Source organism: Schistocerca gregaria, chromosome 2, assembly GCF_023897955.1.
Source record: "Schistocerca gregaria isolate iqSchGreg1 chromosome 2, iqSchGreg1.2, whole genome shotgun sequence".
NCBI lineage: Eukaryota > Metazoa > Arthropoda > Insecta > Orthoptera > Acrididae > Schistocerca > Schistocerca gregaria.
The window spans coordinates 1,030,441,478-1,030,464,743 of record NC_064921.1 but is presented as its reverse complement, the minus strand read 5'-3'; the positions used below and the strand labels follow the sequence as shown (position 1 = coordinate 1,030,464,743).

Genomic DNA, 23,266 nt, shown 5'->3' with positions numbered 1-23,266 from the left:
ACAAGTCAGAAACAGGACAGTTGCTGACTGTAGTGTGGTCCGCCGAGTTGCGATTTTGACACGGTGTCGAGTGCACCGAAAGTCCAATGAGGCATTTAAGCTGGAGTGCGGTGAGGGTGTGATTCAAGCCTGCCATGGTTCTGTTACGTCTTTTGTTTTTACCTTAACTTGGGCCTTCTCATTCAAGTTACAGTGAACGTCAACTAGTATGTTTACTTCAACATTCTCGGTGATCCAGTGCTGCACTTCCCGCTACATCTTCTTGGTGAATTGGCTATGTTGTGCCCTGTATTCGAAAATGACAACAGACATATTCACAGTCATATGTCCCTGTTTTGACATTGGTGCACACTACCGCTCATCGACTGGCCTACTAAATCACCCGAACTCAGTCCTTCAGGAAATGCTTGGGTATTTGTAACTCCAGATGAAAAATGGCAGCCGACATCTGCGCAATCTGATAGTTCTATGGAATCCTCAATCAGTCGTTTCAGCTGGATATGGTGTACCTGTAGACGCTCTTTTTCGCCGAAATGAGACTGTCACCAAGACCGGAGGCAATGTCGCAAGATATTAGCGCGATGTCTCTTCGAGGGGAACAAATACTCGTATTTAATTCGGAGTGGTCAGGTAAGCTGTGCTACCAGCTACTCACTCATGAGGCTCCGCACCAGATCTTTGTCTCCAATCCAGCACAATCATCATTCCGCGATCTCTTCGCACTAAGACTCCCAGCTGCTTCCTGCGGTCTTCCTACTACCTCTTTCTTCATTGTACTCTTACTGTCGCACCTGTTCTAGTCCAAGCAACAGAGGGCGTCGGCAATGAAGAACTGAAAATATTAGTGTAGGTGACCTTGAACTCTTCAACAAACTGACAGAAAAATTAGAGGATACCAACCGCTTGCTAGGGTAGTCTGGTGATAGGGCTTCCACCTTAAAATCTCCTGATCTTTCTGTTGTGTTTTGCTTCTTTGCAGGAGAAGGCCTCAAACATGGCCAACGGATCCGTATCATTTTTGGCAGGTCGCTTACGTACAGCATAAAATGTAAGACGCTAAGATATTTTGGTTCAATACTCTCCCGTTATTAAGAAAATCCCCCGAAAATTCATGACGATCAATCAACTAAAAATTCATGGTTTTTGATGTTGCTGCACAGCAGTCATACAAGTTATTTTTAAACGGACCCACCGCCATTTTACTGTATTGTTGCTTATTTAATTACGACCCAGGCTTCGGCTTTTATGCCAATTTCAAATGACTGAGTTCATATGATTAACATATACTGCAGGACATCAAACTCAAAATTGGCCTATTTTGATCTTGATGTCTGGCAATATACACTACTGGCCATTGAAATTGCTACACCATGAAGATGCTACAGACGTGAAATTTAACCGACAGGAAGAAGATGCTGTGATATACAAATGATTAGCTTTTCAAAGCATTCACACAAGATTGGCGCCGGTGGCGACACCTACAACGCGCTGACATGAGGAAAGTTTCCAACCGCATTCTCATACACAAACAGCAGTTGACCGGCGTTGCCTGGTGAAATGTTTTTGTGATGCCTCATGTAAGGAGGAGAAAGGCGTACCATCACGTTTCTGACTTCGATAAAGGTCGGATTGTAGCCTATCGCGATTGCAGTTTATCGTATCGCGACATTGCTGCTCGCGTTGGTCGAGATCCAATGACTGTTAGCAGAATATGGAATCGGTGGGTTCAGGGGGGTAATACGGAACGCCTTGCTGGATCCCAACGGCCTCGTATCACTAGCAGCCGAGATGACAGGCATCTTATCCGCATGGCTGTAAGGGATCGTGCAGCCACGTCTCGATCCCTGAAGCAACAGATGGGGACGTTTGCAAGACAATAAATTAACAGAAGTTCTAGATAAAGTCTCAAGTACAAAGGTCAACATAATTCTGTGTGGGGACATAAACATCAACACTAATATCATAAATGAATCCAGCAGCACCTTCATAAATATCCTTCAAAGTTTTGGCATGTCCCTATTGGTCAATAGTGCAACAAAGGTTACTACAATGACTGCATCAGTAATTGACCATGTGGCCACAAATATAGACAGGGAAAAATGTGATGTAGCTGTAAAAGATCTCGGACTATCAGACCATCTCTGTCAAATAACAACAGTAAAATCAGGCATCGAATCATTCCCTAAACTACAAGCCTATAAACGACATCTATCAGAAATCAAAATAAAAGATTTTTCAAAAGAACTAGAAAAACAAAGCTGGGATGAAGTGTATAAGGAAACCAATGTGAATATGAAATTCTCCAAATTCTCCACATTGTTTAAATTGAACTTTGAAACAGCATTTCCAAAAGTATGCATGACTGTATCAACATCTCACAAAAACAGATGGATAACAGCAGGTATTAAGAAGTCCTCCCAAACACTTAAACACCTCAGTTCCATGAAAAAGATTCACAATGATCCAGAATTCTTAAATTTCTATCATAGATACAAAAAGATTTATAGGAAGGTGCTGATTGCTGCAAAAAAGTCATTTAATGACAAAATAATATACGAGGGTCGGTCAAAAAGTAATGCCTCCCATTTTTTTTCTACTTAAAAAAATTAAGTTAAGTGAAAAATTTGAATTTGGCACCATTCCTCAAACTATCTTCTGCAATCCACTGTAGTAGTAACTTTCTGTGTCAACAGGTGGCAGCACAGCAGAAGTTTGTAAGATGGCCGACATCGATGTTCGTTTGAGACAGCGTTGTGTGATTGAATTCTTGAATGCAGAAGGTGAAACGCCCATACGCATTCATGAAAGACTGAAGAATGTGTATGGTGTTGTGACAGTGGATGTCAGCACTGTTAGACGATGGGTTCGTCGTTGTAAGGAAGCTGAAGGGCAAGCACCGTTGACTGACGAAAAGCGGAGCGACAGGCCGGTGAGTGCAGTGACTCCACACAACATTCAGCAAGTTGATGACATCATTCGTGGTGACCGTCGGGTGACTGCAGATGAAGTGTGTCGCATTATTTCTCTTAGTGAAGGCAGTGTGATCACGATTATTAAACAATTGAGGTACTCAAAAGTTTGTGCACGGTGGGTTCCAAGAATGTTAACCGATCAGAATAAAGAGGCAAGGAAAACAATAGCCTCCCAACACTTGCAGCGCTTCCGTTTGGAGGGAGATGAGTTTCTGAAAAAAATTGTGACCGGGGACGAAACATTGGTGCACTTTTTTGAACCCGAATCAAAGAGGCAGTCAATGGAGTGGCGTCACACAAGCTCGCCGAGGAAGAAAAAATTCAAAACTGTGCGATCGGCAGGGAAAGTTATTTCAACAGTTTTCTGGGATACAGAGGGTGTGATTCTGGTTGATTTTTTGGAGCAGGGATGCACAATAAATTCTGTTCAATACGTCACAACCCTCAAAAAACTTAAAGCACGTCTTCAGCGAGTTCGCCCAACAAAATCAATGGCAGATGTTCTTCTTTTGCATGACAATGCAAGACCACACACCAGTCGTCACACCTCTGACGAGATTGTCAAAATTGGATGGGAAGTTTTGCCTCATCCCCAATACAGCCCTGACTTGGCACCATCAGACTTCCATCTGTTCGGGCCACTAAAAGAAGCTCATCGTGGGATTCATTTTGAAGATGAGGAGGCCGTCAAAACATCCGTGCGTCAATGGCTTAGGAAGCAGAGCTGTGATTTTTACCGTGCTGGGATACATGCCCTTGTTCAAAGATGGACCAAAACTGTAGAGATGGGCGGAGATTACATTGAAAAATGACAAAATGATCCTCAATGTTGTGGTTTTCAACCTATGTAATTGCATTTAAATTTCCTGACAATTAAACGTAGAAAAAAAGTAGGAGGCATTACTTTTTGACTGACCCTCATATAATGCAGACAATAAAAGCAAAGCAGTCTGGGATGTTATAAAAAAGGAAACGGGGAGAGGCAAACAAACGCAGAATAACATACTGCTAAGGGAGGGGGATAAGGTAATAAATGATCCACAACACTTAGCAAACTATGTAAACGAGCATTTTTCAAGTATTGCAGAGAAGTTACAGCAAAAATTCCCCAAAACAAATATAACACCTGCAAAAATTGTTGCACTAGATACAATGATGTTACTTCCAACCACAGAGAATGAAGTCAATAAAACTGTTCAAAAGCTAAAAAATAAAAAGTCAGAAGGCTTAGATGATGTACCAATGTGTGTACTGAAACAATGCATAGGGATTATACAAGGCCCATTAACAAATATAATAAATGAATCCTTCACATCAGGGACATTTCCAGAGCAGCTAAAACAGGCAAGAGTTGTACCTTTGCTTAAGAAAGGTAATGCAGAAGACATAGAAAATTACCGGCCCATTTCCCTGCTGTCAGCATTCTCAAAAATAATAGAAGCAATTATGAAAGACAGATTAATGAATTATCTGAATAAATACAATCTTTTAAGCAAATCACAGTTTGGTTTTCGAAGTGGCAAAAATACGGAGTCAGCCATAGTAGAATTCACAAAAGTTGTACTTAATGCTCTTGATAAAGATGAGTGTGTCACAGGCATATTTTTGGATCTTTCTAAGGCTTTTGATACAGTTGACCACAAGATTCTATTAAATAAATTAGAAGCATTAGGAATAAGAGGGGTAGCTAATGACTGGTTTCGATCATACCTAACAGATAGGGTACAAAGAGTAGAGATAACACATACTTCAAATAGATCTAAACATTTAGTAAAATACTTATCAGAACCAAAACATATTAATATAGGGGTTCCACAAGGTAGCATATTAGGACCAATACTATTCCTGATATACATCAATGACTTTCCCAGTAGTGTTACTCATGGTGAGAAAATTCTCTTCGCTGATGACAGCAATATTATAGTCACTGAGAGAACAAGAGAACTCCTTACCGAGAAAGCAAATGAAACTCTCAAGGAAGTTTACGATTGGTCAATAAGCAACAAATTGACATTAAACATCAAGAAAACTAATGCCATGAACTTCAGTTTGAAGAGGAAAAATGACAATGTTACATTAAATGTAGATGGCACCTCTATAGACTGTGTAACAAATGCAAAATTTCTAGGAATGAATATTGACTCTCAGCTGAAGTGGTGCGAACACACAAAGGTACTTGCAAACAGAATGTCATCAGCATGTTATGCCCTTAGAATTCTATCATCTGTGTGTAACATGCAGTGTCTTTTAGTTACATATTATTCATATGTACACTCAATTCTTAGCTATGGCATTCTTTTTTGGGGAACAAATCCACAAAATATGAACACAATTTTCAAACTCCAGAAAAGAGCCATAAGAATAATAACCAGAAATAGTAGTCGAGCTCATTGTAAAGATCTGTTCAAAACACTGGGAATTTTAACTGCTCAGTTGTACACATCAAAAGTAACATTGGCAATTACTGCACAAACAGCTCTGTCCATGACCATGCAACAAGAGATAGACTCAACTTACATTTACCAAGAAAAAATAAACATAAAACTCAAAACAGCATTTTCTACCAAGGAATAAAACTGTACAATAAATTACCAAAAGAGATTAAAGAAATTTCAAAAATACACTTATTTAAGAAGGCAGCTAAAAAGTACCTGTTATGCAATACATTTTATACATTGAAGGATTACTTAGATAAAGCAGAGTAGGGGTTTGATAAAAAAATGTTATACAAACAAATAATAATAATAATGATGATTATAAAACATCCAATATTCCACATAACACCTTCACTTTATTATTTTTCTTCTTTTTTCCTTTCTAGAGACGCTCTCCCCTCAAGCTATGCATAGCACAATACTAACACCTCTTCCTCTTTCTGAGCTCAACATCTCACTCATTATGAAGGGATGCTGACTCAGTTTTTCAGGAGAGCAAATGGGAACTTGCAGTACAGAAAATGGCCCAAGGATCACCTGTGTGTGTGTGTGTGTGTGTGTGTGTGTGTGTGTGTGTGTGTGTGTGTGTGTGTGTGTATGTAGTGAGTGAAGTGTTATGAAGCAATGTGTGTATAGTGTGTGCAGTGACTGATAGTGAAATATGAGTGAATAGTGTGGCATTACATTATTTAATGAGTTATCTGTAAATAAATTATTGTATACCAGGAGTAAAATCTAATGATTGTCTCTAACTAGAAGTCTGTAAATATATGTGTATACGAATTAGCTTATTGTAAAGTGATCTAAGCTTGTAAATACTTTGACATGTCCTATATCCTTGTAAAAAGAGATCTACGGATGAATAAAACTACCTACTACTACTACTACTACTACTACTACTACTACAACCGTCTGCACGAACAGTTCGACGACGTTTGCAGCAGCATGGACTATCAGCTCGGAGACCATGGCTGCGGTTACCCTTGATGCTGCATCACAGACAGGAGCGCCTGCGATGGTGTACTCAACGACGAACTTGGTCGCACGAATGGCAAAACGTTACTTTTTCGGACGAATCCAGGTTCTGTTTACAGCATCATGACGGTCGCATCCGTGTTTGGGGACATCGCGGGGAAGCACAGTCGTCTTCGCCATACTGGCGTATCACCCTGCGTGATGGCATTGGGTGCCATTGGTTACACGTCTCGGTCACCTCTTGTTCGCATTGACGGCGCTTTGAACTGTGGACGTTACATTTCAGATGTGTTACGACCCGTGGCTCTACCCTTCATTCGATCCGTGCGAAACCCTACATTTCAACAGGATAATGCACGATCGCATGTTGCAGGTCCTGTACGGGCCTTTCTGGATAGAAAAAATGTTCGACTGCTGCCCTGGCCAGCACATTCTCCAGATCTCTTACCAATTGAAAACGTCTGGTCAATGGTGGACGAGCAATTGGCTCGTCACAATACGCCAGTCACTACTCTTGATGAACTGTGGTATCGTGTTGTAGCTGCATGGGCAGCTGTACCTGCACACGCCATCCAAGCTCTGTTTGACTAAATGCCCTGGCGTATCAAGGCCGTTATTACGGACAGAGGTGGTTGTTCTGGGTACTGATTTCTCAGGATCTATGCATCCAAATTGCGTGAAAATGTAATCACATGTCAGTTCTAGTGTAATATATTTGCCGAATGAATACCCGTTTATCATCTGCATTTCTTCTTCTTGTAGCAATTTTAATGGCCAGTTGTGTATGTTAATCACATAAACTCAACCACTTGAAAATGCCAAAAAGGTCGAAACCTGGGTCGTAATTAAATAAACAACGATACAGTCAAATGGCGCTGTGCTCATTTAAAAATTGACGGGTCGATAGATAGTTGAAAAATGAGTATTTTTCATCATCGCATATGGGTTCCGCAAATGAATATTTTCCTATAAATCGAGGATAGAAGGTTTTATAGCTGCCGCTTACGCCCCCGTAACACAAACACTGTTTAACGGAAGCGCAACTGGCATAAGGGCTAAAAAATATATACTGGTCGCTTTACAGTGGCTCTTTTGTTCACTCTGTTACGTATCCTCATCTTCCTTCGAAAAACCGGATAGATCGTACTTGTCGTACAGACATACGAAGCAAATTTACTCGTGTTACCAACGACATCTAATGAAAACAGGCTTCGTGCCACTACAATGTTGTTTCCGAAGATTCGGTGGGAAACTGACTTGAGGTACAAGTACACTAAGGTGAAAGAAGTCGAGGGGTTCCTCCTAACATGGTGTCGGTCCTCCTTTTGCCCGTCTTCATGCTGCAACTCGACGTCACATGGGCTCAACAAGTTGTTGGAAGCCCCCCGCATAAATATTGAGTCACGCTGCCTCAGTAGCCGTCAATAGCTGCGAATGTGTTGCCTGTGCAGGATTTTGTGTTCGATGGAAATCATGTCGGGTGATCTGAGAGGCCAGATCATTCACTCGGATTGTCCAGATGGTTCTTCAAAACAGTCGCGAACAACTGGCGCATTGTCATCCATAAAAATTGCATCGTTGTTTGGCAACATTAAGTCCATGAATGGATGAAAATGGTCTCCAAGTAACCGAACATAACTATTGCCAGTCGATGATCGGTTCTGTTTGACCAAAAGAGCCAGTGCAGTCCACGTAAACGCAGCCCACATCATTATGGAGCCCTCACCAGCTTGCACATTGCCATCTACATCTACAACTGTATGGATTGTCTGCAAATCACATTCAAGTGCCTGGCAGAGGGTTCATCGAACCACCTTCACAATTCTCTATTATTCCAATCTCGTATAGCGGGCGGAAAGAATGAACACCTATATCTTTCCGTACGAGCTGTGATTTCCCTTATTTTATCGTGGTCATCGTTCCGCCCTATGTAAGTCGCTGTCTACAAAATATTTTCGCATTAGGAGGAGATAGTTGGTGATTGGAATTTCGTGAGAAGATCCCGTCGCAACAAAAAACGCCTTTCTTTTAATGATGTCCAGCCCAAATCCTGTATCATATCTGTGACACTCTATCCCATATTTCGCGATAATACAAAACGTGCTGCCTTTCTTTGAACTTTTTCGATGTACTCCTTCACTCCTATGTGGTAAGAATTCTAAAAGAGGACGGACAAGCGTAGTGTAGGCAGTCTCCTTAGTAGGTCTGTTACATTTCGGTTCTAGGCGCTTCAGTCCGGAACAGCGCTGCTGCTACGATCGCAGGCTCGAATCCTGTCTCGGGTATGGATGTGTGTGATGTCCTTAGGTTAGTTAGGTTTAAGTGGTTCTAAGTTCTAGGGGACTGATGACCTCGGATGTTAAGTCCCATAGTGCTCAGAGGCATTTGAACCTTCAAAACTTTTCATTTTAAGCTGTATACAATATGAGCAGAATCAGTAGGCCTCTTCTGAGGTCTTCCCCTTGCTCACCAAACGTTCCCAGTTAAAGCGCTGGCTTTTCTCGTCTGCTACGCTCCTAATGCGAGAGTCCGTTATACAGAGGCTATACTGTTTTCACCTTCGTGAACGTAGGAACAGAGCTGTTAAGCGATCGGAGAGGCCTTACCCGAAGCTTTATTGCCATGCCCTATTTCTATTTATTTATTTTCCCACAGTTTAGAGCGCTAGTGCTGGAAACCTTACAGTGTGCATTTCCTTAACACCAGATTGTGCACAAACGTGCTGGGTTGTCTTAATCGATGGTGGCGTTTTGGGCCCTTACCATTCTCCCTCGCCTCAAGATGACCTATTGCTTTCACTAGATGACATATGATAAGAGTGTTGGCTGTGCGCTGCCTTATCCCACTTCGAGCGATTGCTTCCGTCTTCGCCAGTCTTCCGCAGTCGTAGACTCCGAGAATGGCTGCAGTTCGTTTTGAATGATAAGCGCAACTCCAGTAGCGCTGTTGCATGAACCGCTGAAAACAGATCCATTACCGGTATCCTCTTCCTCTAACGTAACGCAGATACATCGCTGCAAAAAAATCTCATTGCTCTGTAACAATTGTCAAGTGGTCTACGTTGTGAAAAGAGGCTCATCAAAAGACATCAGAAATTCATTACAACAACAGCTTCAGGAGATGGCACTACCTACACAGCGCACTCGTCGACTTCCGATGTTTCACGGAGAAAGGAATGAGGAACACAAAGTAGGGTAAACAAAGAGAGCCGGTCGAGGGGGGGAGATAAACGTTGCATACGGGGAGGGGCCCCCATTCTCTAGAGGAGAGGGAGGAGGAGAAAGGATTGTCAGCGCGCGTACCCCCACCCCCGCATCCATTCACGCAGAGCCGACACCGGGGAGCATTCTAATCCCGCGCGGAGATCTCGCAGAAAACGGGCAAGGCCGCGGTATAAACAGAACAGAGGCTATTCTGGGCAGTTCCTTGCGGAGCACTTTGCGAGTGGCCCTCGCCGGGCCTGTACTCATTACGGCGCTACAGCGCCGGCGAGAGCGGCAAGTTTTAATTGGCAGCCGGCGGCTGGCTGGGCGCCAGAGTTCCGTAGACTGGTCTACCCGGCCCGAGCAGAGCGCGCTCTACCGCGGCGCGTCGGTTCCCCGCTGAACGAGTGCCGCGCCGCCTCTCATTAACCGCACGCCGCTTCTTTCCGAGACCACTTCATTTATATCGGCAATTTGTTAATTGTGGCAATTCGCGGCGATCAAGCGTAATTAGCTTCCCGCCGGATTCGGCGGAAGTTGCATGCTCCGGGAACATTGCAGGTCACGCGTTCCGCAGATTGCGGAAGATAATCATTATCGACAGTGTGCATGTCGCGTGCTATAAGCTCATGACGCCAATGAAAACAACTGTTGAAATTATTAGAGCTAATGCGTTGTAATTACTGAGTGAAAGTGGAACCAATATCGTCAAAGTTGGCTACACACTCTTGGAGATGACTTGCAGTTGACTGAAGCTGACCTGCAGTACGTGTATAAAAAAAATGACAATTTTTGGTTCTGAAAATGTACGATTGCAGCAAAGCCGTCTGCTCGGTCTGGTACCGTATGAAGAGTCCTGCTACGTTTGTGTACAGGCGAAAATGGAAACTGGACTCTGCCTGCATTTGGTTTCTCGTAAACTGTAAGTAATCAACACTTGAAAATCCTGTACAGGCCGAGATCTGCTAACTGACACGCATAAACTTTTCTCTAATAATTACAACCAAATAAAAGATAAAAGGTGAAACACCTCACTTTGAAGGGTGGGCAAAATAAGACTCTCATCGAAAATATTTCTTTCACCTCAAGATAGATACACCAACTTATGTCATCTCCCCATGTCTAGATAATGTAAATTGGATTGCCCGTCTTAAGGCCCATGAAAGGCACTGAAAAAAATAACATCATCACGAAGGAATTATCAGATTGTCACGAAAATTGGTAGATGTGATGTCCATGTACAGACAAACTAACGATTGCAATTTTAGAAATATTGGACGATTCATTCAAGAGAAAGATTTCCACAAATCTCTCTCTCTCTCTCTCTCTATTCGTTTAGTCGGTTCCGACTCTTCGTGGCCTCATGAACCAAATCACGCCACTTTTTCTTCTCTTGCACTTTCTCCCGCAGATCTTCCAGGTTGGAACACATTGCTACTGTGATGCCAATCCATCTCACCCTCTGACGTCCTCTTCTTCTAGTTCCTTCAATCTTCCCCAGCATTAATGTTTTTTCTAGCGAGGCATGCCTTCGCATTGTGTGTCCAAAGTAGGTCAGCTTTTGTTTTAACATTAGACCTTCTAGGGAGAAATATGGTTTTATTTCCTCCAATATTGATCTGTTGGTTCTCTTTGCAGCCCACGGAACTCTAAGAAGTTTCCTGCAACACCACAATTCGAAGGAGTCAATTCTTCGCAGTTGAACCTTTCTAGTGGTCCGGTTCTCAGATCCATACATCACAACTGGAAAGACCGTAGCCCTCACAATACGGATCTTTGTTACTACTGTTATATCTCTGGACCTTATAACCTTGTCAAGGTTTGACATCGCCTGTCTACCGAGCAGCAGGCGTCTCCGCATTTCGCCATCAGCACAGAGCAAATCAATAACGCTTTGGTCCATCTCTGTCTCTTATGCAAGCATTTGCTCGTCCTGGCATTGACTGAGAGATTTGATGGACAACCTGCTGAGGGATATCGTGCCAACGTATGACCAGTTGGCCGGCCGCTGTGACCGAGCGGTTCTAGGCGCTTCAGTTTGGAACCGCCCTGCTGCTACGGTCGCAGGTTCGAATCCTGCCTCGGGCATGGATGTGTGTGATGTCCTTAGGTTAGTTGGGTTTAAGTAGTTCTAGGTCTAGGGGAATAATGAATTCAAACGTTAAGTCCTATGGTGCTTAGAGCCATTTGAACCATTTTTGATGTTTTCTGTAACTATCTTACTAAGCTTCAGTTTTTATCCCACTCCATTTCTCTTTCTCCACTCTCCTCTGCTATCTTCCTTTTCCGGTAGGTAAAGCTCTCACTACTCTGGTGACCCACAGCGGAAAATGGTTTTAAGGTGTATTGAATAACTTATTACTGAATGGTCAACGATACAAAGTTTGTCCACTTATAAACCGTTCATGATGTTTAAGTAGTTCAAAGTTCTAGGGGACTGATGACCTGATATGTTAAGTACCATAGTCCTTAGAGACATTTATGACCAGTTGGCTCTTTAGATCGTCAAAATCCCGAGCTGGAAGGAGGGTCCTGCTCATGTTGTTGTTGTTGTTGTCTTCAGTCCTGAGACTGGTTTGATGCAGCTCTCCATGCTACTCTATCCTGTGCAAGCTGCTTCATCTCCCAGTACCTACTGCAACCTACATCCTTCTGAATCTGCTTAGTGTACTCATCTCTCGGTCTCCCTCTACGATTTTTACCCTCCACGCTGCCCTCCAATGCTAAATTTGTGATCCCTTGATGCCTCAAAACATGTCCTACCAACCGATCCCTTCTTCTAGTCAAGTTGTGCCACAAACGTCTCTTCTCCCCAATCCTATTCAATACCTCCTCATTAGTTACGTGATCTATCCACCTTATCTTCAGTATTCTTCTGTAGCACCACATTTCGAAAGCTTCTATTCTCTTCTTGTCCAAACTAGTTATCGTCCATGTTTCACTTCCATACATGGCTACACTCCAAACAAATACGTTCAGAAACGACTTCCTGATACATAGATCTATATTCGATGTTAACAAATTTCTCTTCTTCAGAAACGCTTTCCTTGCCATTGCCAGTCTACATTTTATATCCTCTCTACTTCGACCATCATCAGTTATTTTACTTCCTAAATAGCAAAACTCCTTTACTACTTTAAGTGTCTCATTTCCTAATCTAATTCCCTCAGCATCACCCGATTTCATTTGACTACATTCCATTATCCTCGTTTTGCTTTTGTTAATGTTCATCTTATATCCTCCTTTCAAGACACTGTCCATTCCGTTCAACTGCTCTTCCAAGTCCTTTGCCGTCTCTGACAGAATTACAATGTCATCGGCGAACCTCAAAGTTTTTACTTCGTCTCCATGAATTTTAATACCTACTCCAAATTTTTCTTTTGTTTCCTTTACTTCTTGCTCAATATACAGATTGAATAACATCGGGGAGAGGCTACAACCCTGTCTCACTCCTTTCCCAACCACTGCTTCCCTTTCATGCCCCTCGACTCTTATTACTGCCATCTGGTTTCTGTACAAATTATAAATAGCCTTTCGCTCCCTGTATTTTACCCCTGCCACCTTTAGAATTTGAAAAAGAGTATTCCAGTCAACATTGTCAAAAGCTTTCTCTAAGTCTACAAATGCTAGAAACGTAGGTTTGCCTTTTCTTAATCTTTCTTCTAAAATAAGTCGTAAGGTCAGTATTGCCTCACGTGTTCCAACATTTCGACGGAATCCAAACTGATCCTCCCCGAGGTCTGCATCTACCAGTTTTTCCATTCGTCTGTAAAGAATTCGCTCTCAATTTGGGTGAGATCCAGTGGTCTTGCTGGCCAAAATGGGGAGGTTTGGCAAGTACGAAGACAAGCAATAGAATCTCTCGCCTTGTGCGGCCAGGAATCTCATTGACTGGAGTAGAATTGTCTTGAGGTATGAGTTCCACTTCGAACTCAGCCCCGACGACCAACAAAGACGTGGCTGGAGACGCCCGAACAGGGGTGGAGCGTCCACCCGACTGTCGCCCATCAGATGGCCCTACAACCATGAGTGATGGTCTGGGGTGGGATCTGTTTCCATAGCGAGCCCCATTTGATTGCTATCCGCAGTATCCTTACAGCAGAACGTACGTCAACGACATTCTACACCCCGTTTTATTGCCATGCATGATAAGCTATCCTGGCCTTACATTTCAGCAAGATAATACCCGCCCGCAAGTCTGTGCTCGCGCGCGCGCGCACACACACACACACACCGTTTCCACAGTTAAGCCAGCTGAGAGGGGCCTAATCACCACAGGCTGGTCTAAACGCCTTCTGGATCAGCAGGTCGTTCTGTGTGTTTCGTCAAACGATGTTGGGAGCAGTGGACACGGGATGGCACCCACGTGCGACGTACCCGGTCTGGAGCGACCAGGAAGACAAGGCGAGAAGATGGAAGTGTCGTGCGGCAAGCGGTCAGGGATGGCTCCGAGCACTATGGGACTTAACATCTGAGGTCATTATTCCCCTAGACCACGGGTCTCCAAACTACGGCCCGCGGGCCAAAACCGGCCGGCGAGGGCTGGCAAACTGGCCCGAGTTAGCTGGCCGGCCATTCCCGGTATCCGGCCCGCCAAACATTTGAGGTGGTACCTATACTGCCAACAGTTGAGCTTCGAGGCCTATCGCGACAAATACACCGCCGTGACACAATCACGCAACAGAATATCAAATATATGCTCTGGCTCTGCTACTCGCTACAAGACTACATAACTAAACTTATTGTTGCGGCGCATGAAATAAAAATGCACTGACATTCCCTACCTCTTCGTCTTGCAGTAATAGCGTTGCTAACAATGATTGATTTCGTTAACTTTGCAGGACGCTTTCGTGAAGAATGTGGAGTGACATACTTTTTTGTCGCCAGAATAAAATACGCCAGAATTTCGGTCAGGTACGTCCACCAATCAAAATTATGTAAGTAAATAAGAAGCGTAGTTAGCTATTCCCACAACCATAGATTTTTGCGATTTCATATTTCCTTTAGCCTTACATTACGGTGATCATGGAGTAATACGGTGCTTTAATCCCACTAGGTAGATCTTGGCCCTTGTGACTTCGTGGAGGTGTCAATGTGGCTCACGGACTAAACAGTTTGGAGACTCCTGACCTAGACTTAGAACTACTTAAACCTAAGGATATCACACACATCCACGCCCGAGGCGGGATTCGAACCTGCGACCGTAGCAGCAGCGCGGTTCCTGACTGAAGCGCCTAGAACCGCTCGGTCACAGCGGCCGGCTCCTGTCAGGGATTCTACAGTGAATCGCTCCGCGATGCAAGTAAATGTAAGGGTGCCTGTTGTCCCACCAATCATTTCCAGATGCCCTGCGGTTGTGGATTTGCAATCCAGGCGTCCTGGTCATGTGCTTCCGTTAACACCGAAACATCGCCGGCTCCGTTTGCAGCGTTGGCAAGCTAGAACGACGTGGACTCCCACAGTTTCGCAAAACGTGGTCTTTAGTGGTGACTCCCGATTTTGGGGACGAATGATAACTAACATACGCGTGTGGAGGCTGTGTGGTGAATGGTGAAGTTCCACCCACGCTGTCAAGCGCCAATCTACCAACATACATGGTGTAACGCTACGGGGCGCCATAGCTTACAGTAGCCGGTGCCCTCTAATTGTGGTACGTGGAACGTTAAAGGGCCAGCGTTATGTTGGCGACATCCGTCGATCCTGTGTGGGACCTTTCTTACATGCTCTACCAGGGCATTTTTCCAGCAAGATAATGCTCGTCACGTACAGCTCAAGTTGCTCAAAACTTCCTACGACATATTCCGACTCTTCATGCCCGTCCTATTCCCAGGACTTGTTCTTCAATAAAGCATTTTCGGGATCAAATGAAACGCCAGAGGCCGGCGTATGGCTCTACATGATTTGGAGGTGGTTGTTCAAGATTTGTGTGCCATTCTGCCTTCAGACAGCATTAAAAGTCTAATCAAGTCGATGCCGCACCGTGTTGCGAAATGTATAGCAGCAAAAGGTGGACCAACGCGTTATTGATGTTGCACTGTATGTGGCTACTTGTACACACTGTGTCTAGTTGTCTGATTCTGCGATCAAGTGAATCTCTCTCATCTGTATCATTATGTCTAATATATTTCGTTTCGATCCGATGCTCCCCTCTTGAAGCGCTATTTTCAGTGTTCCTGTATGTATTTCATACACCTTAAGTTACGCAACCCAATTTACAGCATTCACAGCCGTACTGTGGAAAGCTTTACTGATGGAGAAAGAGTTGGTCGATGTACACCTCGTGTACGGATTTTCCGAATGCAGTGGAACAATGTTGTGCTGAGGAGTGCCAGCAGCGACGGCAATTACATCACAGCGTTTCCGCGGACAGTGGTTGTTGTACATCGCGTGTCGTACGTTTTGGTCATTGAATATTATATGCTCCCTGCTGCAGATAGCTCACTCGTTCATTAGCCAGTGTGCATCGAGATGCCGACAACGCAGCAACAAAAGGTAAGGCGACAACCTGCCCCGTTACCCCTTTTTTTGGAACAGTCACGATTTTTGCAGCTCTGTGCCGAATTTTTTCCAAAGGTAAAAACCGACACCGATTTGTCTCAAACTTGGCAATTATGATATTGGTATATTTTATCATTAGGTTTTTTTCCAATTAGTGAAACTGTTTGAAAAAAAGAGATTCTCCTCTGGTTTATCCAAAATCAGAGGAGGACACTAAAAGAACTTTTCTAGTTATAAAAAATGTGTCATGTTTGCAGTTTGCAGAAAAAGAAATGAGTATCTCTGTGTCAAGCACTTTGTAACCAGTAAGAGAGTCAATGAATGGGATGCTAACAATATTTTCCCAACTGAAAGATGGGCTGAAACGCTTTCTCTTGACAGGGAGAATCAAGTTCCATTCTCAAATTTTGTTAAGTTTGTGGAGTCACTCTTCTGCCTTCCCTTCCTGACATTAATGCTACTATGGGAAGGGTATTTTCGCACATGAATAATCATTGTCTTACCGGCAGAAACAAAAAAATGGTTCAAATGGCTCTGAGCACTATGGGACTTAACTAGGTCATCAGTCGCCTAGAACTTAGAACTACTTAAACCTAACTAACGTCACACACATCCATGCCCGAGGCAGGATTCGAACCTGCGACCGTAGCGGTCTCACGGTTCCAGACTGTAGCGCCTAGAACCGCTTGGCCACACCGGCCGGCCCGCAATTAAAAGTAGTTAACAAGTTTCGTGCTTGAAAAATAGAAAGATGAAAGAAAGCTCTCGTGCTTCAATGGAAGGTGATTCCAGCTGCGTTCCTAATGGATGAGTGACAGCAGCACTACCACTACGACTCATCTCATGCGATGGATGGAGGTAATCCGTTTTTCTTGAGAGCAGTATTGTTAAAATATTAATAATCGGTGTTGCTGCAGATCAATCAAATGGTTAATCACCATAAAAAGCATCAAGCATCGTCCAAAGAGTTTTCCTCGCATGCATGGCACAAAGTACGGTGCTGAATAGGTGTTTCACGTAGTGCGCGAGTGGTAGCGAATACTCTCAAACGAATTAATTTCTTTTGTAATTCTGCGGGCTTTCGTGGCCGTTGTCACTGAAGTTAAAATCTTCCGCGTTATTAGACCGCGTCATATTTCTACTAAAATCATCGACGTTTCGACCCCTCTGCTGGAATCTTCCTCAGGATCTTATGGTGTCCACTACTGTTAGAACACTCTAGCAGTGGTGGACACTGTGGTGTCGCCGCCAGACTTGCTAGGTGGTAGCCTTTAAATCGGCCGCGGTCCGGTAGTATACGTCGGACCCGCGTATCGCCACTATCAGTGATTGCAGACCGAGCGCCGCCACACGGCAAGTCTTGAGAGACTTCCTAGCACTCGCCCCAGTTGTACAGCCGACTTCGATAGCGATGGTTCACTGTCTACAGACGCTCTCATTTGCAGAGACGACAGTTTAGCATAGCCTTCAGCTACGTCATTTGCTACGACCTAGCAAGGTGCCATATTCAGTTACTGTAAGAACTATCTTCAAGAATGTATTCTGAACAGATATTATTGTGAATCATGTACCGTCAAGAGCGACGTTCATTATTAATGGATTAAAGTTAAGTATCAAACTAATTACGTCCGCTTTCTGAATTCTCATTCCTTATCGTGTTCCAGACCTCACGTCAGTATAGTTCTCCCCTCCTCACGCTAGCCTGGTTGAGCTAAAACGCGTGCATTTCGGCACCCACTCGTAAATCGGTGTTGGCTCTTCTGCTAACACAAAAGACACCATAAGATCTTGAGGAAGATTCCAATAGAAGGGTCGAAACGTCGATCATTTTAGGTGAAATATGACGTGGCCTAATAACCCAGAAGATTTTAACTTCAGATTTAGTTTCTGCCTAAATTCAGGGCCTTTGTAAGAGCTAAGGAGCATATGGCGTGAATTTATGCCACCTTGGGATGCGCGTGTGGTTTCCATTTCACTCTCTCTCGGATAAGCCGACCAACAGAACCACCATTGCAAAATTTTAAATTTTCCCGGCGAATCAACAGGTCAAAAAGATTTCGGGTTTGCAGCCGGTTGTCGTAAACTTCATAGCACGATATTTCGGCTGGACAACTGCCAGCCATCTTCAGGGCCTTCTCAACTAGAGCCAGGAACCTGAAAGTGGATAAAGAGGACGATGCGCCAGCCAAGTCCCTAGCTTTTCTTCCCTTTGTCGGAAATATCTCCTTCAAGATAGCAAGGATTCTTAATCGTTTTAATGTGAAAGTGGTTTTTCGTCCGCCTTCTAAGATTTCGGATTTGCTAGGATCGGTGTAGGATGATTTATTACTGCGGAAGGCGGGAATTTACAAAATACCGTGTCAGTGTGGTATGGCCTATACAGGACAGACAACGCGTACAGCGGAAGAGCGTTGTACAGAACATCGAAGTTGCATTCGCCTGCTGCAACCCAGAAAGTCTGCAGTTGCAGGACATTGTATTTTTAAAGGACATTCAATGGAGTACGACAAAACTTCGATTTTGGCCACTGCAAAAACGTTTTGGGACTCCATTATCAAAGAATAAGTTGAAATACGAATTGCGGGAAATCTAATGAATTGTGACAGTGGTTACCAATTGAATAACGCATGGAATCCCATCATCTCCGAAATTTGCGAAGACGCCAGAAGACTTCGATAGCTGCGGCCAGCGACAATACCGACGGCAGCTGATTTCTGCAGCTCCACAGCGAGGGCAATTGCAACGCGTGCGCGCCAGTACTATATAAGCCGGAGCTGAGAACGTCTTCGTCAGTCCTCGTTCGGCTCACCTGAAGAATACTGGCAGTTGTCCAGCCGAAATATCGCGCAACGAAGTTTACGACAACCGGCTGCAAACCCGAAATCTTTTTGACCAGGAACCACCGTTAGCAGCGGCAGTTACAGGGCGGCACGTCAACAGCGGCAGTAAGCGCGGTGAGTACCTCTGGGGCGGCGGCCGAGCGTGGCCCAGGCTACGCCGACCGTGTTCCGGCGGCGTGGGCGGCGCGGACCCGGCGGCGCGGGCTGCATTGCGGCGAACACTGTGCGCGCCCACAGTGCAGCCGCCGAAGCGGACTTCCTGAGCGGCGGCCGGCGGTCCGCCTATCTGCGAGTCGCAAATCGGCCGCTCACGCAAACATCCGCCATCCTCCGGCAGCAGATTGCCTTCCGCCATCCTCAGCATCTGTTAACTGCCGTCCAGCTCCAGGGTCCAGGCCATCGCTCGCGATCGAAAGTAACAATCTATGTACCGACTTGACAGAAAATCCTAGGAAGTTCTGGTCTTACGTTAAATCAGTTAAGTGGCTCGAAACAGCATATCCAGACACTCTGGGATGATGATGGCATTGAAACAGAGGATGACACGCGTAAAGCTGAAATACTAAACACCTTTTTCCAAAGCTGCTTCACAGAGGAAGACCGCCTTCTATAAATCCTCGGACGAACGAAAAATGGCTAACATCGAAATAATTGTCCAAGGAATAGAAAAGCAACTGAAATCACTCAACAGAGGAAAGTCCACTTCACCTGAAGGGATACCAATTCGAGTCTACACAAACTACGCAGAAGAACTTGCCCCCCTTCTAACAGCCGTGTACCGCAAGTATCTAGAGGAACGGTAGGTTCCAAATGGAAAAGAGCACAGGTAGTGCCAGTCTTCAAGAAGGGATGCGCGAAACTATAGGCCTATATCTCTGACATCGATCTTTTGCAGAATTTTAGAACATGTTTTTTGCTCGCGTATCATGTCATTTCTGGAAACCCAGAATCTACTCTGTAGGAATCAACATGGATTCCGGAAACAGCGATCGTGTGAGACCCAACTCGCTTTATTTGTTCATGAGACCCAGAAAATATTAGATACAAGGTAGATGCCTTTTCCTCGACATCCGGAAGGCGTTCGATACAGTTCCGCACTGTCGCCTGATAAACAAAGCAAGAGCCTACTGAATATCAGACCAGCGGTGTGGCTGGATTTAAGAGTTTTTAGCAAACAGAACACAGCATGTCGTTCTCAATCGAGAGACGTCTGCAGACGTTAAAGTAAGCTCTGGTGTGCCACAGGGGAGTGTTATGGGACCACTGCTTTTCACAATATAGGTAAATAACCTAGTAGATAGTGTCGAGAAGTTCCATGCGGCTTTTCGCGGATTCAGACAAGTTGCAGCATTAGAAAATTGCAGCGAAATGTAGGAAGATCTGCAGCGGATAGGCACTTGGTGCAGAAGTGGCAACCGACCTTTAACATAGACAAATGTAATGTATTGCGAATACATGGAAAGAAGGATCTTTTATCGTATGATTATATGATAGCGGAAGAAACACTGGTAGCAGTTACTTCCGTAAAATATATGGGAGTATGCGTACGGAATGATTTGAAGTGGAATGTTTATATAAAATTAATTGTTGGTAAGGAGGGTGCCAGGTTGAGATTCATTGGGACAGTTCTTACAAAATGTAGTCCATCAACAAAGGAGGCGGGTTACAAAACACTCGTTCGTCCTATACCTGAGTATTGTTCATCAGTGTGGGATCCGCACCAGGTCGGGTTGACAGAGAAGACTGAGAAGATCCAAAGAAGAGCGGCGCGTTTCGTCACAAGGTTATTTGGTAAGCGTGATAGCGTTACGGAGATGTTTAGCAAACTCAAGTGGCAGACTCTGCAAGAGAGGCGCTCTGCATCGCGGTGTAGCTTGCTGTCCAGGTTTCGAGAGGGTGCGTTTCTGGATGAGGTATCGAATATATTGCTTCCCCCTGCTTATACCTCCCGAGGAGATCAGGAATGTAAAATTAGAGAGATTCGAGCGCGCACGGAGGCTTTCCGGCAGTCGTTCTTCCCGCGAACCATACGCGACTGGAACAGGAAAAGGAGGTAATAACAGTGGCACGTAAAGTGCCCTCCGCCACACACCGTTGGGTGGCTTGCGGAGTATAAGTGTAGATGTAGATGTAGATCTGAATCGAGCCGGTCGGTTTCTTTATAAGAATGAAGGCTTTCTCCGCGAACTGCACTGAGGGATTCTTGTCGCATAATCAGCCGTGTCACAGCGTCGTCTTCTACATCTATACCTATACGCCAGACATCACCTTAGAGTGTGTGTGAACCCTCTCTGTTCCATTCTCGAATGTTGCATGGTAACAACAGCTGTGTATAAGACTGCTCCAAGAAATTCGTGCCTTTTACTACAGTTCGCCAATGGTTCCTGCAGGCCCTGGAGAATTACACTACTGGTCATTAAAATTGCTACACCACGAAAATGACGTGCTACAGACCCGAAATTTAACCGACAGGAAGAAAATGTTGTGATATGCAAATGATGAGCTTTTCAGAGCATTCACGCAATATTGGCACCCGTGGCGACAACTACAACGTGCTCACATGAGGAAAGTTTCCAACCAATTTCTCTCATACACGAAAAGCAGTTGACCGGCGTTGCCTGGTGAAACGTTGTTGTGATGCCTCGTGTAAGGGGGAGAAATGCGTACCATCACGTTTCCGACTTTGATAAAGGTCGGATTGTAGCCTACCGCGATTGCGGTTTATCGTATCGCGACATAGCTGCTCGCGTTGCTCTACATCAAATGTCTTTTAGCAAAATATGGAATCGGTGGGTTCAGGAGGGTAATACGGAACGCCGTGCTGGATCCCAAAGGCCTCGTATCACTAGCAGTCGAGATGACAGGCATCTTATCTGCATCGCTGTGCAGCCACATCTCGATCTCAGATGGTAACGGACGACTTATATACCAGTCTGAACAATTCATTTCGCATTTCAAAACAAAGCATTGCAGTGATTATTCCTGAAACTGAGAAATACATAACGGAGGATCTTAGACGTTATGTGAATGTGCTTGGCTTTCAGTACGTCATTTCGATTTTATTATATATATAGATATTTCGTTATATATCAATTAAGCCCCACGGACTCAACACATTCGGGAATGTCACATTTGCGCATGCGTGGATGCGCTGTTGGAAATGTCGGAGCATGCGCAACGTTGAACAGAAAAAACGCATCGTGTCGACATACCTTTACATTTAGACGCTGACATGGAGTGATCCGGTCTAGTGTTCCGTCTTTTAACTGCCTCTGCGTCGACGGATTGCTGAACCCTAATCCTCCTCCTGTTCTACTGTGAGGAGACATTCCAAAGATTGAGTAATGAAATTGTGTAGACTTAGATGGTTAATAAATGCGATCCGATACGCCACCAAAGCTGATTATTTCCTTGTGTGCAAACCATTAGTGGTTCTGCTGAGACCTGCAGCAAGCATAGCATGTTACTTAGTGTAAATTAGGATCATTACTGCTTGTGATGAAGGTTGCGACTGAATAAAATGTTTCCTATGTCGTGATCCCCTCGTTTATTTTATGAATAATTTTTAACGTACATAATGTGAAGGACAATAAAACAAATTAAAATCAGAGATCTAAAACAGTTTGTATTAAAACTGAGTGAAAGTCCAATTCCGCTTTAACTGTTTCTTGGGTTTTCACTGTATGACGACCGGTTTCATACTCAGGAGGTATATCTTCAGACCATAAAAAACTAAATCTTCATGTGCCACGAATAAGAATGTACAAACGGGGCAAAATGTGTCACTCCTCGATAAAACCTTGGATGAAACGGCGGATAGGCACCCGTCTCAACCATGCATGATCACTGTAAATTAGCTTACCACGCCTATTTTCATTCTCTGCTTTCGTATGACATCATATTCTGGGGTAACTCACCATTGAGCGAAAGAGTGTTCATTGCACAAAAACGTGTAATCAGAATAATTGCTGGAGCTCATCCAAGATCATCCTGCAAACACTTATATAGAGAGCTAGAAATCTTCACTGTAGCCTCACAATATATATATATATATATATATATATATATATATATATATATATATATATATATATATATTCACTTATGAAATTTGTTATTAACAATCCGAACGAATTCAAAAGTAATAGCAGTGTAGATGGCTACAACGCTAGGAGAAAGGATGATCTTCACTACTCAAGGTTAAATCTAACTTTGGCTCAGAAGGGGGAAAATCATGCTGCCACAAAAGTCTTCGGTCACTTACCTAATAGCATCAAAAGTCTGACAGATAGCCATATAGCATTTAAAAGGAAATTAAAAGACTTTCTTAATGGCAACTTCTG

The 23,266-nt window shown here is 44.1% G+C and overlaps 1 protein-coding gene across 8 annotated transcripts in view; it reads right to left on the bottom strand.

The window, feature by feature from the left end:
• The window catches only part of LOC126335549 (ankyrin repeat and fibronectin type-III domain-containing protein 1), a 643,576-nt gene that overhangs the window by 213,540 nt on the left and 406,770 nt on the right, over positions 1–23,266 (bottom strand). The window contains exon 1 of one of the 8 annotated variants that reach the window (XM_049998938.1): positions 19,046–19,320. The exons of the other annotated variants lie outside the window; for them this stretch is intronic. Within the exon in view, the coding sequence (XP_049854895.1) occupies positions 19,046–19,133 (88 nt within the window). The 5' untranslated portion in view covers positions 19,134–19,320. Of the gene's footprint in view, positions 1–19,045; positions 19,321–23,266 lie in introns of those variants that run through there. 8 annotated transcript variants of the gene reach the window in all.